At 40.8% G+C, this 16,935-nt stretch overlaps 1 protein-coding gene across 3 annotated transcripts in view; it reads right to left on the bottom strand.

Moving 5' to 3' along the window:
* Positions 1-16,935, bottom strand: part of LOC145643369 (uncharacterized) — a 99,169-nt gene that overhangs the window by 51,623 nt on the left and 30,611 nt on the right. For all 3 annotated transcript variants that reach the window (XM_081723776.1, XM_081724153.1, XM_081724550.1), the window contains 6 exons: positions 10,081-12,030; positions 7,937-8,110; positions 5,996-6,169; positions 4,538-4,711; positions 3,219-3,392; positions 1,058-1,231 (listed from right to left, as the gene is read on the bottom strand). In XM_081723776.1, the coding sequence (XP_081579902.1) occupies positions 1,058-1,231; positions 3,219-3,392; positions 4,538-4,711; positions 5,996-6,169; positions 7,937-8,110; positions 10,081-12,030 (2,820 nt within the window). The remainder of the gene's footprint in view (positions 1-1,057; positions 1,232-3,218; positions 3,393-4,537; positions 4,712-5,995; positions 6,170-7,936; positions 8,111-10,080; positions 12,031-16,935) is intronic.

The raw sequence follows: 16,935 nt of genomic DNA, 5'->3' as shown, positions 1-16,935 counted from the left end.
CTCTCTCTCTCACAGATAATAGTTCTGTCTCTCTCTCTCTCACAGATAATAGTTCTGTCTCTCTCTCTCTCTCACAGATAATAGTTCTGTCTCTCTCTCTCTCTCACAGATAATAGTTCTGTCTCTCTCTCTCTCTCTCTCTCTCTCTCACAGATAATAGTTCCGTCTCTCTCTCTCTCTCTCACAGATAATAGTTCTGTCTCTCTCCCTCTCTCACAGATAATAGTTCTGTCTCTCTCTCTCTCACACAGATAATAGTTCTGTCTCTCTCTCTCTCTCTCTCTCTCTCTCTCTCACACAGATAATAGTTCTGTCTCTCTCTCTCTCTCTCACACAGATAATAGTTCTGTCTCTCTCTCTCTCTCACACAGATAATAGTTCTGTCTCTCTCTCTCTCTCACACAGATAATAGTTCTCTCTCTCTCTCTCTCTCTCTCACAGATAATAGTTCCGTCTCTCTCTCTCTCTCTCACAGATAATAGTTCTGTCTCTCTCCGTCTCTCACAGATAATAGTTCTGTCTCTCTCTCTCTCACACAGATAATAATTCTGTCTCTCTCTCTCTCTCTCTCTCTCTCTCTCACAGATAATAGTTCTGTCTCTCTCTCTCTCTCACACACAGATAATAGTTCTGTCTCTCTCTCTCTCTCACACAGATAATAGTTCTGTCTCTCTCTCTCTCTCACACAGATAATAGTTCTGTCTCTCTCTCTCTCTCACACAGATAATAGTTCTGTCTCTCTCTCTCTCTCACACAGATAATAGTTCTGTCTCTCTCTCTCTCTCTCTCTCTCTCTCACACATAATAGTTCTGTCTCTCTTTCTCACACAGATTAAATTTCTGTCTCTCTCACACAGATAATAGTTCTGTCTGTCTGTCTCTCTCTCTCTCTCTCTCTCTCTCTCTCTCTCTCTCTCTCTCTCTCTCACACACACCCACACACACACACACACACACTATCCACTAATGTTCCTGCTTCACTGTGTATGAGAGCAGGTTGTATTTGAGAACACAGTTGAGTATCAGATCAGTTCAAGGACAGGGGATTTCTACATACCTGAGAGTGTCCAGACTGCAGTGGGGATCCTCCAGTCTAGCAGAGAGCAGCTTCACTCCTGACTCTCCTGGGTGGTTGTAGGTCAGATCCAGTTCTTTGAGGTGGGAGAGGTTTGAGCTCAGAGCTGAAGCCAGAGAAGAACAACCTTCCTCTGTGACCAAACAACCAGACAGTCTGCAGATAGGAGGGAGAAAGAGGAAAATGTGTTTGCACGTAGCAGACTTTACTATAAAGAAAAATTAGGGATTACAAACCATGACACAGTAACCTTTTTATCTGGAAGTTTTTAACATTTTTTAAATATTCTTAACTTTTTCATGATAACACATGCCTATTGTCTTCTTGATGTAATTATTCCCAATGTTATTAAAAATTTGTAATAATCATTGGTAGTATTTTTGTTTCCATAGTAGCAGATGAAAGTCTAAAGAATGTTTTGTACTTTATGGTTCATTTTCAACATCGCTATTTGTTATATTTATATTATTTTTATTTATAATTAGAAAGGAGAACTGCAGTCAATTCTACCCTTAAACCATTAAGAAAATGGCTTTTGATGTGATATAAACTTTCCCACTTTGCTCTTTGGTCCCCACTGCCCTGATTCTCCAGTCTTGTTTCTTATGAGTTAGTCACTGTTTTTAACTGAGTTTTCAGTCACTGGTTAACGTGGAATAACCCAGCAGGTTTTTGTAAACGGTGAACCTCGTAAGCTTGTTCCTGCTATTCAGAGGTTACTTACATGTTGAAAAAAGACTAGTACTGTAATCTTCACTTTCATCGTGTATCTCACATACCACTTTGTAAAATGACAGCTCACTACACTTTCCCCAAACCTTAAGAACCATTAGTATTTGTACAGCTCACTACACTTTCCCCAAACCTTAAGAACCATTAGTATTTGTACAGCTCACTACACTTTCCCCAAACCTTAAGATCCATTAGTATTTGTACAACTCACTACACTGTCCCCAAACCCTTAAGATCCATTAGTATTTGTACAGCTCACTACACTGTCCCCAAACCTTAAGAACCATTAGTATTTGTACAGCTCACTACACTGTCCCCAAACCTTAAGATCCATTAGTATTTGTACAGCTCACTACACTGTCCCCAAACCCTTAAGATCCATTAGTATTTGTACAGCTCACTACACTGTCCCCAAACCCTTAAGATCCATTAGTATTTGTACAGCTCACTACACTGTCCCCAAACCCTTAAGAACCATTAGTATTTGTACAGCTCACTACACCGTCCCCAAACCCTTAAGATCCATTAGTATTTGTACAGCTCACTACACCGTCCCCAAACCCTTAAGATCATTAGTATTTGTACAGCTCACTACACTGTCCCCAAACCCTTAAGATCCATTAGTATTTGTACAGCTCACTACACTGTCCCCAAACCCTTAAGGTCCATTAGTATTTGTACAGCTCACTACACTGTCCCCAAACCCTTAAGGTCCATTAGTATTTGTACAGCTCACTACACTGTCCCCAAACCCTTAAGATCCATTAGTATTTGTACAGCTCACTACACCGTCCCCAAACCCTTAAGAACCATTAGTATTTGTACAGCTCACTACACCGTCCCCAAACCCTTAAGAACCATTAGTATTTGTACAGCTCACTACACCGTCCCCAAACCCTTAAGAACCATTAGTATTTGTACAGCTTACTACACTGTCCCCAAACCCTTAAGATCCATTAGTATTTGTACTGCTGTCTTTAGATGTTTCTAAACGCTGTGTTGATCTGGGAATATATTTGTTGTTAACAATATAAAGAGGCTCTTACAGCACAAACTTAAACTGTGGACTTCATCCCATTTGTACAGTGCAATGAAAGATTGATCTACCCTCCTTCTCCAATGTAGAATGATGTAAACATTGATGACTTGTGGCAATTAGATAAAATCTATTCTTCTGAGGTATTATCACAAACTCTACCTGTAGCATATGTCAGATATGAATAAAATAAACGAATAATACCTCTGCCCTAAATAATTTGTTTAACTAAACTAGATTTTCTTCAACTAAGCCCTTTTTCTGAAATCTTATATAAAAGACTGGCACATCTATATTTGGACTTTTAAAAATATGCATCACAGAAGATCACAGCATAAACTTTGCATTTCAACAATGAATTCACAGAAAGTTCACCTGAGAATCTCCAGTTTACAATGTGAACTGTTCAGTCCTGCAGAGAGCCACTTCACACCTGAATCCTGCAGATCATTGTTAGACAGGTCGATTTCTCTCAGGCGGTTGTTTGTGAGTTGAAGAGCTGCACCCAAAATTTCACATGTCTGCTCTCCAAGATTACACAATGGCAGTCTGCAATGACAAAGATTTTACATTCAGTGAGGAATCTTTGAATGCATTAAGACCAAAATGCATTTAGATCATGATGCCTGAAAAACTAAAGTTATGTGGGTTTTTAAAGAAGATGAAATGAGTAGTTTGCTGTGCAATTATTGGATTCCTGCTGTACATTGTGTTGATCTTAAAAACATTTTCATAATACTGGTTAGAGTCAATAATCTTTTTTACCAACACAATCAAAGGAGTAGGGGTTAGTGGTTAGTAACAATCAGAGGTAGGGGTTTAGGGGTTAGTTAGAGTCAATCTTTTTTAATGGCTTATTCAGAGGGGTAGGGGTTATTAACTTAATCAGAGGGGTAGGGGTTAGGGGTTAGTAACTTAATCAGAGGGTTAGGGGTTAGTAACGTAATCAGAGGGGTAGGGGTTAGTAACTTAATCAGAGGGGTAGGGGTTAGGGGTTAGTAAAAATCAGAGGGGTAGGGGTTAGGGGTTAGTAAAAATCAGAGGGGTAGGGGTTAGGGGGTTAGGGGTTAATAACTTAATCAGAGGGGTAGGGGTTAGGGGTTAGTAAAAATCAGAGGGGTAGGGGTTAGGGGGTTAGGGGTTAGTAACTTAATCAGAGGGTTAGGGGTTAGTAACTTAATCAGAGGGTTAGGGGTTAGTAAAAATCAGAGGGGTAGGGGTTAGGGGTTAGTAACTTAATCAGAGGGGTAGGGGTTAGGGGTTAGTAAAAATCAGAGGGGTAGGGGTTAGGGGGTTAGGGGTTAGTAACTTAATCAGAGGGGTAGGGGTTAGTAACAATCAGAGGAGTAGGGGTTAGGGGTTAGTAACAATCAGATGGGTAGGGGTTAGGGGGTTAGGGGTTAGTAACTTAATCAGAGGGGTAGGGGTTAGTAACTTAATCAGAGGGGTAGGGGTTTAGGGGTTAGTAACTTAATCAGAGGGTTAGGGGTTAGTAACTTAATCAGAGGGTTAGGGGTTAGTAACTTAATCAGAGGGTTAGGGGTTAGTAACTTAATCAGAGGGGTAGGGTTTAGGGGTTAGTAACAATCAGAGGGGTAGGGGTTAGGGGTTTAGGTTAGTAACTTAATCAGAGGGCAGAACAAAGGGGCTGCAGCATCGGCCCTGTTCTTGTCTTCTCCAGTTTAGTGTCTCACCTGAGAATCTCCAGTTTACAGTGTGAACTCTTCAGTGCAGCAGAGAGCTGCTCCACTCCTGAATCCTGAAAGTCACAATTTCTGAGGTGCAGTTCTCTCAGGAAGGACTTGGCTGATGTCAGAACAGAGGAGAGACTTTTACTGCTGTCTGTTGTGAGGTTACAGCCTGTAAGACTGCAAAGACACAGAAAATAAAGCCCAGTGTTAAAACAGCATGAAATCAAGGCTCACAGAAATAACAAACAACATTCTGTTAACAATAATTATTCATTAATTGCTATTTTTACATGAATTAACATATCTGGAGACTAAACAATACAGTGATAAAAATAAATTATGAAAAAGCTGTCAGAATCTGGTGAAAGTAAAATGTGTCAGAGCAGCTGTAGCACATTAATTCATGAAGGAGGGGAGGTGCTTCTCACTTGAACACAAGAAAAAGATCCAAAAGCCCCGATCACCTAAATACATCACTTCATAAAGATAACTGTTTTACTGTGAATACGTCACTTCATAAAGATATAACTGTTTTACTGTGAATATGTCACTTGATAAAGATATAACTGTTTTACTGTGAACACGTCACTTGATAAAGATATAACTGTTTTACTGTGAATACGTCACTTCATAAAGATAAAACTGTTTTACTGTGAATACGTCACTTCATAAAGATATAACTGTTTTACTGTGAATACGTCACTTCATAAAGATATAACTGTTTTACTGTGAATACGTCACTTCATAAAGATATAACTGTTTTACTGTGAATACGTCACTTCATAAAGATATAACTGTTTTACTGTGAACACGTCACTTCACAAAGATATAACTGTTTTACTGTGAACATGTCACTTCATAAGTAACTTAATCAGAGGGGTAGGGGTTTAGGGGTTAGTAACTTAATCAGAGGGGTAGGGGTTAGTAACTTAATCAGAGGGTTAGGGGTTAGTAACGTAATCAGAGGGGTAGGGGTTAGGGGTTAGTAAAAATCAGAGGGGTAGGGGTTAGGGGGTTAGGGGTTAGTAACTTAATCAGAGGGGTAGGGGTTAGTAACTTAATCAGAGGGTTAGGGGTTAGTAACGTAATCAGAGGGGTAGGGGTTAGGGGTTAGTAAAAATCAGAGGGGTAGGGGTTAGGGGGTTAGGGGTTAGTAACTTAATCAGAGGGTTAGGGGTTAGTAACTTAATCAGAGGGGTAGGGGTTAGTAACTTAATCAGAGGGGTAGGGGTTAGGGGTTAGTAACAATCAGAGGGGTAGGGGTTAGGGGTTACTAAAAATCAGAGGGGTAGGGGTTAGGGGGTTAGGGGTTAGTAACTTAATCAGAGGGGTAGGGGTTAGGGGTTAGTAACAATCAGAGGGGTAGGGGTTAGGGGTTTAGGTTAGTAACTTAATCAGAGGGCAGAACAAAGGGGCTGCAGCATCGGCCCTGTTCTTGTCTTCTCCAGTTTAGTGTCTCACCTGAGAATCTCCAGTTTACAGTGTGAACTCTTCAGTGCAGCAGAGAGCTGCTCCACTCCTGAATCCTGAAAGTCACAATTTCTGAGGTGCAGTTCTCTCAGGAAGGACTTGGCTGATGTCAGAACAGAGGAGAGACTTTTACTGCTGTCTGTTGTGAGGTTACAGCCTGTAAGACTGCAAAGACACAGAAAATAAAGCCCAGTGTTAAAACAGCATGAAATCAAGGCTCACAGAAATAACAAACAACATTCTGTTAACAATAATTATTCATTAATTGCTATTTTTACATGAATTAACATATCTGGAGACTAAACAATACAGTGATAAAAATAAATTATGAAAAAGCTGTCAGAATCTGGTGAAAGTAAAATGTGTCAGAGCAGCTGTAGCACATTAATTCATGAAGGAGGGGAGGTGCTTCTCACTTGAACACAAGAAAAAGATCCAAAAGCCCCGATCACCTAAATACATCACTTCATAAAGATAACTGTTTTACTGTGAATACGTCACTTCACAAAGATATAACTGTTTTACTGTGAATATGTCACTTCATAAAGATAACTGTTTTACTGTGAATACGTCACTTCATAAAGATATAACTGTTTTACTGTGAATACGTCACTTCATAAAGATATAACTGTTTTACTGTGAACACGTCACTTCATGAGGATGTAACTGTTTTACTGTGAACACGTCACTTCACGAAGATATAACTGTTTTACTGTGAACACGTCACTTCATGAGGATGTAACTGTTTTACTGTGAACACGTCACTTCACAAAGATATAACTGTTTTACTGTGAATACGTCACTTCATAAAGATATAACTGTTTTACTGTGAACACGTCACTTCATGAGGATGCAACTGTTTTACTGTGAACACGTCACTTCATAAAGATATAACTGTTTTACTGTGAACACGTCACTTCACAAAGATATAACTGTTTTACTGTGAATACGTCACTTCACAAAGATATAACTGTTTTACTGTGTATACGTCACTTCACAAAGATATAACTGTTTTACTGTGTATACGTCACTTCATAAGGATAAAACTGTTTTACTGTGAATACGTCACTTCACAAAGATATAACTGTTTTACTGTGAATATATCACTTCATAAGGATGTAACTGTTTTACTGTGAACATGTCACTTCACAAAGATTTTACTGTGAACACGTCACTTCATAAAGATATAACTGTTTTACTGTGAACACGTCACTTCATAAGGATGTAACTGTTTTACTGTGAACACGTCACTTCACAAAGATATAACTGTTTTACTGTGAACACGTCACTTCACAAAGATATAACTGTTTTACTGTGAATACGTCACTTCACAAAGATATAACTGTTTTACTGTGTATACGTCACTTCACAAAGATAACTGTTTTACTGTGAATACGTCACTTCACAAAGATAACTGTTTTACTGTGAATACATCACTTCATAAGGATAAAACTGTTTTACTGTGAATACGTCACTTCACAAAGATATAACTGTTTTACTGTGAATACGTCACTTCACAAAGGTATAACTGTTTTACTGTGAATACATCACTTCAGGATATAAGGCGTGGAGGAGGACGCACAGACTTCCTCGACAAGGACGAACATTTAATTGAAACATACACAATGGCACTCACACGTATTACAAACAAGGAACATGAAACTGTTAACAAAAAACGGACACGATAAATGGGAAAACGTATAACAACACTAATATTTAACATTAATATGCTACATTAACAATGACCAACGATACTGCACACACTAACAAGGGTTTAAATACACAGACAAAACAAGGTGCAGGTGTGTGCAGGCGTGGCCACAAACATCCTCCCAAGTCACATGGCGGGCCAAACCCCGTGAATTGTGGGAGGCGAACGTTCCGTGACAAAATACATGTGCTCACCTGAGCCTCCCCAGTCTACAGTCTCACCTGAGCATCTCCAGTCTACAGTTTGAACTCTTCAGCCCATCAGAAAGCAGCTTCACTCCTTCATCTTCCAGGGTGCTGATATTGATACTCAGTTCTCTCAGGGGGGAGTTTGATGATGCCAAAGTGGAACATACAGCTTTACACAAATCTGTGTCCAGACTACAGTTACCTAGTCTGCAAATACAGAGGAAACAAAGCACATTTAAAACAGAGTGAGCCATCAAACTGCACAGAAATGGTTTGAACAGCTTGAGAAAGAAAACAAGAAAACAAGCAAGTCAGTCTAACCAAACTAGTGGCAGATACTGAATAAAAAGACTTGCAGTTAATGAACATTTACAACATTAATATCTAATACCTGTTATTACCTGCTATTCACTTTATGTTATATAAATACAATCAGTATAAGACAGCTACAGAGAACTAGAACTAGACAGAACTAATCAATGTCTGAGAGAGTCTGGAGCAGGTGTGTTAGAGACTCAGGATTTACAATAATTAGAGCTGTAATATTAATTAATAAATCAACAAACCTTCGTTAAGTCATTAAAGTATTACTACACAACACAAGATTAGAACAATGATGTAACTGCTTACAAGGAATTAAACATGAAGTAACAGCTAAAATTATGAGATAACTAAGATATAGGGACAGAATTTAGTGATCAGATCACATTCAGATTTCAGTCTAACACATGAAACACGAGGCATAAACAACCAAGACACACTGTAATCTGATCATTGAAACCACAGTCAGAAGTGGTCAGAGACGGATGTTGATCGCATTTAATACGAGTGAAAGTCTCTGTATCTGCGTACAACTACACAAGTGGAAACCCATCTGCTGGCTGACTGCAGAAATTACATCTGCTGCCAGTCAAAGCTTCTCCTGCACTGAGGCAGATGGGACTGAATCACTTAACTGACAATTCACCAAGTAGTAAATTATCTAACCTAGCTAATGGTCAACATTAATCACAACATCCTGTTTCAGTTAGTGGTAACATCAGCAGCTAGTTAAGTCATTCTCATAAGTCCATTTATGTGGTTTAGTAGTATTAACACAAAAGTCAGCTGCTTAATTGTTTTTAGATATACATGCTTTTTCATGAACGTTTCTTAGTAACCACTTCTGCCCATCACAGGGCTGATCCTCTCAGGGGTCTGATCTGTCTGTAGGGCTACAGCTGGACACCTCGTTGCCAGTTGTAGATGGTTTCTGCCCATATCTGAGAGTGTATAATACACTGGTAATAGTCTGCAAGGAATCTTGTTTACCATGTAGGTTTCAGGAAGCAAAACAGAAATGATGTGTGGACTGGTGTGCTTTTAAAATATTAAAATAAGATCAAAGCACATCTGGTCACTCTGAGGACACATTTTAGTGAAAAGTGTAAACAGAATCCAGCCAAAGCGAATTCCGGTACAATCTGGAAATGAAACACCTTAATTTAAGGTGTAAACAGGCTATTTGCTTGCACAGCTGATGAAGGACCTCTGACCTAAATCTGGTTTCTCTGGAAACCTTGTGAACTCCCTTTCCATGTCTAAGACCTCTATATCTTTAACTACAATACACTGTGTCATCCACGTACATACACGGGGTAAGGCAGGTATTGTAGAAAGAGCAGAGAGAGAACTTCCTGTGTTTAACTTTTGTAGTGGTAGATTACAGTGGGTGTAATTAGCTTCATTAAAGACTCCACTTAATATTAATAGTAAAGTGGCTAAAGTTTGGTGTGATAAACTGAAGTCAGTAATCCTAGCAAAGTGAACTCTGAATATACAGTCAGGGTTATGATTCAGTTAGTCACATACCCCATTAACTCTCATTAGGTCTAGGAGTGGACAAAAAGATGTTAAGGTCAATGTTTTATGTAAATTCTGTTTTGAAACAAAAATTAAGAGGTACTTTCATATTGAAATATATTAAATGTTTTTGCTGGTTGTACACCACCTGGTGGTGTGTTGTGGTGTGTGTGAGTTGAGGGAATACTGGACAATATGGAGGGACCAAATAAATGATCCAGTGCATCAACTCTAAAGCTGCGTGGCATCTTCCTTGTGAGGGTGAATGAAGCATTTAGCCATCAGTACTCAATTACTAATATAAATTATTGAATAAATAATAGTTAAACACTCACAGAGCCTTCCTGCAGTTTGCAGCAGCTGGGATCAGCCTCCTGTAACCCTCCTGTGATGTGTTGTATTTCTCCAAGTCCAACTCATCCAGCACCTCCTCTGAGGTCAGAAGCATGCAGGCTAGTGCTGAACACTGTCCAGGAGAGAGCTTCTGTCCTGAGGGTTTCTCTGATCGTAGATACTCCTGAATCTCTCTGGCAAGAGACTGGTCCTTCATTTCAGACAGACAGAGGAACAGGTTGATGGATCTCTCAGTGGGGAGGTGCCCTTTTTGTATTTGGTCTTTGATGTACTGGACTGTGTCCGTGATGCTCTCTGGGCTGCTGTGTGTGTGTGTCAGTAGGCCTTGTAGGAGACTCTGATTGGACTCCAGTGAGATGCCCAGTAAGAAACGGAGGAAAAGGTCCAGGTGTCCATTCTGACTCTCTAAGGCTTTACACACTGCTGCCTTCAGCAGGTCATGGAGAGAAACATACTGAATGGACTGTAACTGTAAAGCCTGTAGAGCCATCATATTATTGCTGATAAAGCAGTGAAACACATAGAGAGCAGCCAGGAACTCCTGAAAGCTCAGATGTACAAAGCAGTAGATCTTCCTCTGGTACAGCACAGATTCCTCCCTAAAGATCTCAGTGCAGATCCCAGAGTACACAGAGGCCTCAGTGACATCAAGGCCACACTCTCTCAGGTCTTCTTCATAGAACATCACGTTTCCCTCCATCAGATGTTTGAAAGCCAGTTCAGCCAGTTTCAGAATCATGGACCTGTTGGATTTCAGATGTTTCTTTTGATCTCTTTTCTTTTTCCCCTCATACTTCTCATTCTTCATGTTGATCTGAGTGTGTAGGAACTGTATGTACATCTCAGTCAGAGTTTTAGGGATTTCTGTATCAGTTTGTTTTAGCATTTCCTGAAGTACAGTGGCTGAGATCCAACAGAAGACTGGTATGTGACACATGATGTGGAGGCTCTTTGCTGTCTTTATGTGTGAGATGATTTTCTCAGCTTGGTCTTGGTCACTGACTCTCTTCCTGAAGTACTCCTCCTTCTGTGGGTCCGTGAATCCCTGAATTTCTGTCACACGGTTGATGTACTGAGAAGGGAGTTGATTGGCTGCTGCTGGTCGGGAGGTTATCCAGATGAGAGCAGAGGGAAGCAGCTCTCCTTTGATGAGGTTTGACATCAGCACACCCACTGATGATGTCATGCTTATGTCAGACACTTTATGACACTGGGAAAAGTTCAGTTGAATTCTGCTTTCATCCAGGCCATCAAAGATGAACACAACTTTGCGCACATCATATATTTTTGGGTCCAGGTCTTTTATCTCAGGGTGGAAGTCACACAGGAGTCTATGCAGACTGTACTGGTCATCTTTAACCAGGTTCAGTTCCCGGAATGGAAGCACAAACATGAAATCTACATCCTGATTGCCTTTTCCCTCGGCCCAGTCCAGAATGAACTTCTGCACTGAGACAGTTTTCCCAATGCCTGCAATGCCTTTGGTCAGAACAGTTCTGAGCTTTGGCACTTCTGGGCCTTTATCTTCTTTTGGTTCTGTGTGTCTGACACCTTCAGCCATCACAGCTCCGATCTTCTCTTCCTTCATGTCTCCTTCAGGACCTTGTACAGGTTTAAAGATGTCTGAGCAGTAGATTGGGGTGTCTTGTACCAGCTGTTTCCTGAGTGTTTTCTCCATCTGTAAAACCTCATGTTCTTCATTTACTCCTTCACTCTCTCCCTCTATGATGTAGAGTTGTGTGTAAACCCTGTTCAGGAGGGTTTTATTCTCTTGTGATTTGATTCCCTCAAATAAACTCTCATACTTGTTCTTCATGCTGGTTTTGTGCGTGTGTAAGTCTCTGTGTAGGACATTATCCACTGGTGTGCGAGAGTCCTGCTGTATGGACTCTTCCTTGTCTTTGTGTGGATGTAGAACAGGATGAGTTCTTCTGTAGACACATACAGCCAAAATGTCAGTAATGAAACTACTGTATAATAAAGTACTAATGAAAACATTAACAGACTTGTGTGCTGAAATAAATGAACTTGGATAGTGATGGAGAACTGGGCATTAATGAGGAACAGACTGATACACAGCAGAGTGGGAGACACACCGTGAGATTTACACTGTACAGTAACACTCAGGAGTCAGAGGTGGGTGGGGCTAGAGGTGGGCGGGGCTATAGGTTAGTAGGATGTAACTGACATTATAAGGACGATTCCTAATAACAGGAAAAATGGGTCATAATACACACGGCGTCATATGGCAAAAACAAACACTGTTAGAACAAGCAAAACAAGAAGAAACAGTCAGAAATGATGGAACAATGTTAACAATCACTAGAGAACATTAGCAAGAGTCTGAAATGTACAGATAGATAGATAGATAGATAGATAGATAGATAGATAGATAGATAGATAGATAGATAGGAGAGTAACAATACTATACATATGCAAACATGCAAATTAATGATACTATACACACAATCAGTAATGAAACTCTATATATACAGACATGTAATGAGACCACACACACACACACACACACACACACACACACACATCAGAGATGAGTCACTATACAGATACCTACATGACGTCAATGAGGAGACTATATATACACACATACAGATATGAGGTCAGTTTACTAATTACCTCAAAAATTCTTTAGAGGGACATATTTAAGGGCAAAAGTAAAAGTGAGCATGTCACTAGAAACCCCAAAACTATTGCTAAACAGCATTCACAGAATGCTGTGAATGACAGAATCTGTTAGCACTACATCTACAGCACTGTCTCACCTGAGGTCAGTCAGAGTCTAGTAGCTCTACATCTACAGCACTGTCTCACCTGGGGTCAGTCAGAGTCTAATAGCACTACATCTACAGCACTGTCTCACCTGAGGTCAGTCAGACTCTAGTAGCACTACATCTACAGCACTCTCTCACCTGGGGTCAGTCAGAGTCTAATAGCACTACATCTACAGCACAGTCTCACCTGAGGTCAGTCAGAATCTAGTAGCACTACATCTACAGCACTGTCTCACCTGGGGTCAGTCAGAGTCTAGCAGCACTACATCTACAGCACTCTCACCTGGGGTCACTCAGAGTCTAGGAGCACTACATCTACTGCACTGTCTCACCTGGGGTCAGTCAGAGTCTAGCAGCACTACATCTACTGCACTGTCTCACCTGGGGTCAGTCAGAATCTAGTAGCACTACATCTACTGCACTGTCTCACCTGGGGTCAGTCAGAGTCTAGCAGCACTACATCTACTGCACTGTCTCACCTGGGGTCAGTCAGAATCTAGTAGCACTACATCTACTGCACTGTCTCACCTGGGGTCACTCAGAGTCTAGCAGCACTACATCTACAGCACTCTCACCTGGGGTCAGTCAGTCTAGTAGCGCTACATCTACTGCACTGTCTCACCTGGGGTCAGTCAGAGTCTAGCAGCACTACATCTACTGCACTGTCTCACCTGGGGTCACTCAGAGTCTGTTAGCACTACATCTTCTACACTGTCTCACCTGGGGTCACTCAGAATCTATTAGCACTACATCTACAGCACAGTCTCACCTGGGGTCAGTCAGAATCTAGTAGCACTATATATGCGTATGAGATTAATGCTATTTGGCAGGTTTGCAGGAACAATCAACCTGGTGAAATACCAAACCTCTTGATAGCTTAACAGATGCACTGCTGGTTTCTGAGGGTAGTTCAGGATAACAGTGCATGTTATCTTCCCTGCATGTGAGTTTAACTCATTTTACACACATACAAGGAACATTAAAACACATCCAGGCACCCTGGTTGGTTGTATACAGTGTTAGACTTTTCACACTGCTTCAAGCTCTTCCAGGAAAAATTAGAATATATAATTTTATATTTATGGACTGATCAAGTAATGTGTACGTCACGGGACGCTCCCCCCCACGAGTCACGTGGTACGGCCTGCTGCGTGCAGGGGGGTTCACCGTCAATTGCAGCCAAGCAGTTCTTGACTGCACGCACCTGCACGGGTTACCGTCATGTGACTATTTAAACCTCTGCTAGTGTGTGTTGTGTTGGTCATTATTTGTTGAAGTCTGTTTAAACGTGTGTATATCCATTGTTCAATGTTGTGTAACCCGTGTCTAGTTAAATGTACCGTTATGTCTGTCGCTAATGTTATGTGTGAGTACCACCATTGTTGTTCGTGTTTTATGTTAATAAATGTTTCACTCTGTCGAGGGAGTCTGTGCGTCCTGCTCCACGCCCATCAGCACTCGGGCCAGCAGCAACGTTACAGTATGATTTAGTATTAGAATTTGATCAGAAAATACATCCATTTTTATCCTCTCTTAGGAAAGTAGTCCAGGGACAGACAGCCTAGAGAAGCCAGTCTGCGTTATGCTATTGTAACGATCCGAATGTCGCAGGACGCACAGACTCCGTCGACGTAGACAGACATTTATTGATAAAGACGAAGACAATGGCACTCGCATTTAACGTACTCGATGAACACAAACATAGTGAAAACAGACATGAACACGTTTAACATTAACGCTGTGAATAATTGACCATGAACAAAGACTGATAATCCCACACACACCAGCCTGGGTTTAAATACACAGACATAACGAGACTAAAGCAGGTGCAGGTGTGCGCAGGTGCGGTTACAAACACGATAAACAAACAAGACCCTCCCACTGCACACGGCGGGCCAAACCACGTAACCTGTGGGAGGAGAGCGTTCCCTGACAGCTATCAAGTCAAAGCACATTTCAAAAGAAACACGTTCTGTTCTCAGCCAGACAAAATACAGACACATGAATCTGCAGAAACCTCTCCACTGGCACCCACTGAGATAGATGAAGATTCCTCGAGGTGAGACATGTAACTCTGGGTGGGTATAAGATGACATTTAGTGGTGATGTAGAGGTATTAACAGTATTAGACATGTAACTCTGGGTGGGTATAAGATGACATTTAGTGGTGATGTAGAGGTATTAACAGTAGGAGACGTGTAACTCTGGGTGGGTATAAGATGACATTTAGTGGTGATATAGAGGTATTAACAGTAGGAGACGTGTAACTCTGGGTGGGTATAAGATGACATTTAGTGGTGATATAGAGGTATTAACAGTATTAGACATGTAACTCTGGGTAGGTATGAGATGACATTTAGTGGTGATATAGAGGTATTAACAGTATTAGACATGTAACTCTGGGTAGGTATAAGATGACATTTAGTGGTGATATAGAGGTATTAACAGTATTAGACATGCAACTCTGGGTAGGTATAAGATGACATTTAGTGGTGATATAGAGGTATTAACAGTATTAGACATGTAACTCTGGGTAGGTATGAGATGACATTTAGTGGTGATATAGAGGTATTAACAGTATTAGACATGTAACTCTGGGTAGGTATAAGGTGACATTTAGTGGTGATATAGAGGTATTAACAGTAGGAGACATGTAACTCTGGGTAGGTATAAGATGACATTTAGTGGTGATATAGAGGTATTAACAGTAGGAGACATGTAACTCTGGGTAGGTATGAGATGACATTTAAAGGGTCTGTGTCTCTCTTAATGAGATGGTGTTTACTATTGTGATGGAAAATATTATTTGATCATGTATTATCGTGTGATTCATATGAAATGATTCATATATAATCATGTTAATCCTTTCCATCATATAATCCTATATGAATGGTTTAGTCTGCAAACTCTGTCTCTGTATATTGTGTGAACAAATGACTGTGGGAATGTTGCTTTATGACCTGCATGTGTTTTGACCTGCAGGGGTCCTAAAGAGGGATTAGGCTTTTGTTTTCTTGCAAATGGTGTCTGTCCTTTGAAGCGTCCTGGCATATGCAGGAATGTTCATCACCAAATGGAGCAGGGAGTGCGTAAACAAGATCACAGAGCACCCTGTCCCTGGGGAGGAGGTTGAAGTTTAGATATAAGGAGTAGAGTCAGTCTACCCCTTTAGAGCTTTCGCTTTCGAGCATTAGCTCTCACACAGCTGTGTTTTGTGTGTCCTATTTTCTTATTAAATTACTCTCTTAATCACGTCTGACTTGCTGTTTATTCAAAATTCCAGCACAGAAATTGGCGTTGTCGGCAGGATCAGCGAGAGGCACCACGCGGAGCAGCGGTGACTAAACTTCGAGGACGCTCCTCAGAGAGAATTTCTCGACTGAGCTGGAGAAAGAGGGAAACCCACAAGAATACAGGAAAGTACCTAACCAGGGAGTGACGTCCCGCTTGACTCCGGTGGTGTGCTCCGCCTGATCTAACGCACTGAAAGTAAGTGGTGGAAATAGTAAACTAATTTTTAGAATATAGAAATATAGTTCGAATATAGAAATCCACCAGAGTTTACCTGAGGGCGTGCCTGAGTAGAGAAAGCAGCGTAGTAGAGGAATACTAGCGCTCAAAAAGGAGTCTGGGACTCCAATAGCCTAAAAGAGTTAGGCACACTGTGTAGACGTACAAGTGTAAGGGAAAATAGGCCCGGGCCGACAGGACGCCGTACATAGAAAAAGAAGGGAACTCTGTTAACCAGCACGAATTACTGGAGTGGAACTAAATCAAACCGATTAACAGAAGAAAAAGAAAAAAAAAAGGGGAGAGAGTTACTAGTACCCATATTGTTCATATTATTTGGTTATATTGCAATCACATTTATGCAATCACCCTTACCTACAAAGAAAAAAAAAAAAGGGTAAAGGGAAAAGTAAGGAATATGAATTTAGCACGCACACACACACACACACACACACACACACACACACACACACACACACACACACACACACACTCACACACACACTCACACACACTCACACACACTCACACACA

Source organism: Electrophorus electricus, chromosome 1 (assembly GCF_041902795.1).
Source record: "Electrophorus electricus isolate QZ-2024a chromosome 1, ASM4190279v1, whole genome shotgun sequence".
Lineage (NCBI taxonomy): Eukaryota > Metazoa > Chordata > Actinopteri > Gymnotiformes > Gymnotidae > Electrophorus > Electrophorus electricus.
This window is presented reverse-complemented; position numbering and strand designations above follow the sequence as displayed.